This window comes from Macadamia integrifolia, chromosome 1 (assembly GCF_013358625.1).
Source record: "Macadamia integrifolia cultivar HAES 741 chromosome 1, SCU_Mint_v3, whole genome shotgun sequence".
Lineage (NCBI taxonomy): Eukaryota > Viridiplantae > Streptophyta > Magnoliopsida > Proteales > Proteaceae > Macadamia > Macadamia integrifolia.
In genome coordinates, this window is record NC_056557.1 from 31844669 (window position 1) to 31847004 (window position 2336).

The 2336-nt window shown below is 40.5% G+C and overlaps 1 protein-coding gene across 1 annotated transcript; it reads right to left on the reverse strand.

The window, feature by feature from the left end:
- Positions 1 to 355: 355 nt before the first annotated feature.
- Positions 356 to 1002, reverse strand: LOC122090716. The gene has a single exon (XM_042660442.1). The coding sequence runs from the start codon at positions 935 to 937 to the stop codon at positions 509 to 511; it is 429 nt and encodes a 142-aa protein (XP_042516376.1). The 5' UTR covers positions 938 to 1002; the 3' UTR covers positions 356 to 508.
- Between the last annotated feature and the right edge of the window lie 1334 nt (positions 1003 to 2336).

Genomic DNA, 2336 nt, shown 5'->3' on the forward strand with positions numbered 1-2336 from the left:
ACGGAATACAAGAAATTGTACACCAACAGGAATGACTAATTATAATGGGCTGACCTTAAGCCCAACACTTCTTTAATCGGGCAATTCGGGTTTCAAATGGTAGGCCGGGGCCTGAAATTGACACCCTTGGTTAATAGGACATACGTGAGGACCAAATTGACTGTGAGCCACTATCATGAATCAGGTTTGGCCTACTTATTTTGACGGGCTCGGTGTGTTTAAATTATAAAACATATTTTAATTTTCTGGCTTCCTCATAGCTGAGGAGATTTTCTGTGTTCACAAACCCACGCGAATGCACAAAATCAAAAGTGGAATTCAATGACATAAACAAAGATGTAGCCTGCACCACTGGTTTTAAATAATCTAGTACATTCAAATATAATTTGGTCATGAAGAGAGGATACAGGGATACGAAGACTCATAGAAAAGGAACTCAATACATATCGTATCTTGGAATTGGTATTTCACTAGTTGTGTCACCAATGTTTAATTTGCTGCACCATTTTTACTGGAGATGAGCCTTCTTTTCTTCTTCATTCATAAAAGATATGATGGGGAAGGACTTGCCGACTCCCATGGATGACTTGAAGGAGATCTTGTTGCCCTCAATGTACATTTCTGCTATGGGAACCCACACCATCATCTGCTTAGCCTTGCAACCCGTCATCTTCTTCATCCTCCCCTTCTCCACATATGCCGTGGTCTCAGCGGCATAGCTGTTCTTGGTGTTGGTCGCCACATTAAAATGCTCATAGGCAGCCTTGCATTTCCACCACACGAAACCCGTGGCTCTCACCCTCCCGCATTCGACCAGCTCTCCAGTGGGAAGGACACCACTAGGAAATCCCAGCTCTTTCATCAGCTCCGCTGAAAATCGCTCACAAGCTTCCTTTCCTCTTACAATTTCAGCCCCTGCTCTCTCATCAATAGCCATTTTTGAAATCAAATAATTGATAGGATGTTAAGAAATGGAGGAACTCTTGCTTATTGATGTTAAAGAGTAATGTTGGTGTTTGTGAGGAAGTAAGAGAACAAAAGGTATATAGGTATTTATAGAGAACTAAAACATACTCTGCTTTCAATTTTATATATGTCTCTTCCCTCGCTTCTTATATTTGTAGGCCAATTTTGACCCCCTACAAGTGCGAGACCAAGACCTTCTAAATTCTGGAGCAAGATAAGTAATTCACATGACAATTATTTGAATTGGAACGGTGGTTCCAATAACATATAGGGGGCCAAGTCAACAAGGGGAAGATAGGAGCTAGAGTAATCTTCTGGGTTGGTGTCTAATGGGATCATAGTAAGGGGTGGCAACTAAGACCCAGTCACCACATTACAGGTCTAGGACCGGAATTCATACAATTGGTCTATTCATCTCGGCCTCAATTAATCCTGATTCTTTGCTTACTGAGTCCAAATGAGATTGGAATTGAGATTCTGGCTATTATGCCCGAGTCCAAACAATTGCTATCCAATTTATGGACAATTTCAATCTGAACCCATGGAGACCTATTCTATATTTGATTCCGAGTTTTAAGTCAGGTAGTTGTTGAGTTTTAAGTGTTTTACTTGGCCCTACCTGTGATGGGTACGAGTAGGAGGATAAGTCGAACTATAATGCAAAAAGTAGCCAAAAAAAAAAAATAAGAAAAATAGTTTGAGAGCTAAGCCAATGTAGCCTTAATAGAACCTTGGGATTGGGAGAGTCGAAATTACGTTGCCTCTGTGATACAGAGTTGATCAATTGCGAACAAGAAGAAGAGATTTGAACTTGCAAGCTAGAGACTCCTGTGGAGTTCCAATACTCTAGGGAGCAACTTTGTTTACTTCAATAAATCTCCTCCTCTAGTGCCATCGATGGCTTACATTTACAGGTGAAAGACAATACAGGTGAATCAAATATGGATCCATATGGATCAATGGGATTAGGAAGCTACTAGGAAGCTTTTCTACCATTGCCATGGAGGCCTTCTCTGGTATGATGAGAAGTTTGGAAATGGAAGGGAGGATACAACTTTTACCTAGATGCAAGGCATCTCACATCTCACATCTCTCACCTTATATTTGCAAATGACCTGATGATCTTTGTGAAGGCCATCCGTGAATTTGTTTTAACTAGTTTGGGCTCTTTAGAAGAGCTTCCTATATATTATGGGTTGCATCTCAATAAAGCTAAGTCCTCTATTATTTTAGGGGGCCTAACTCAATCTAGTAGTTTGCAACTATTTGAATTGATGGGTCTTATCGAAGCCAAGCTGCCTATTAGGTATCTTGATGTTACTCTCATTTCAAAGAAACTTTCATCGATGGATTGTGCCCCTATCATAGAT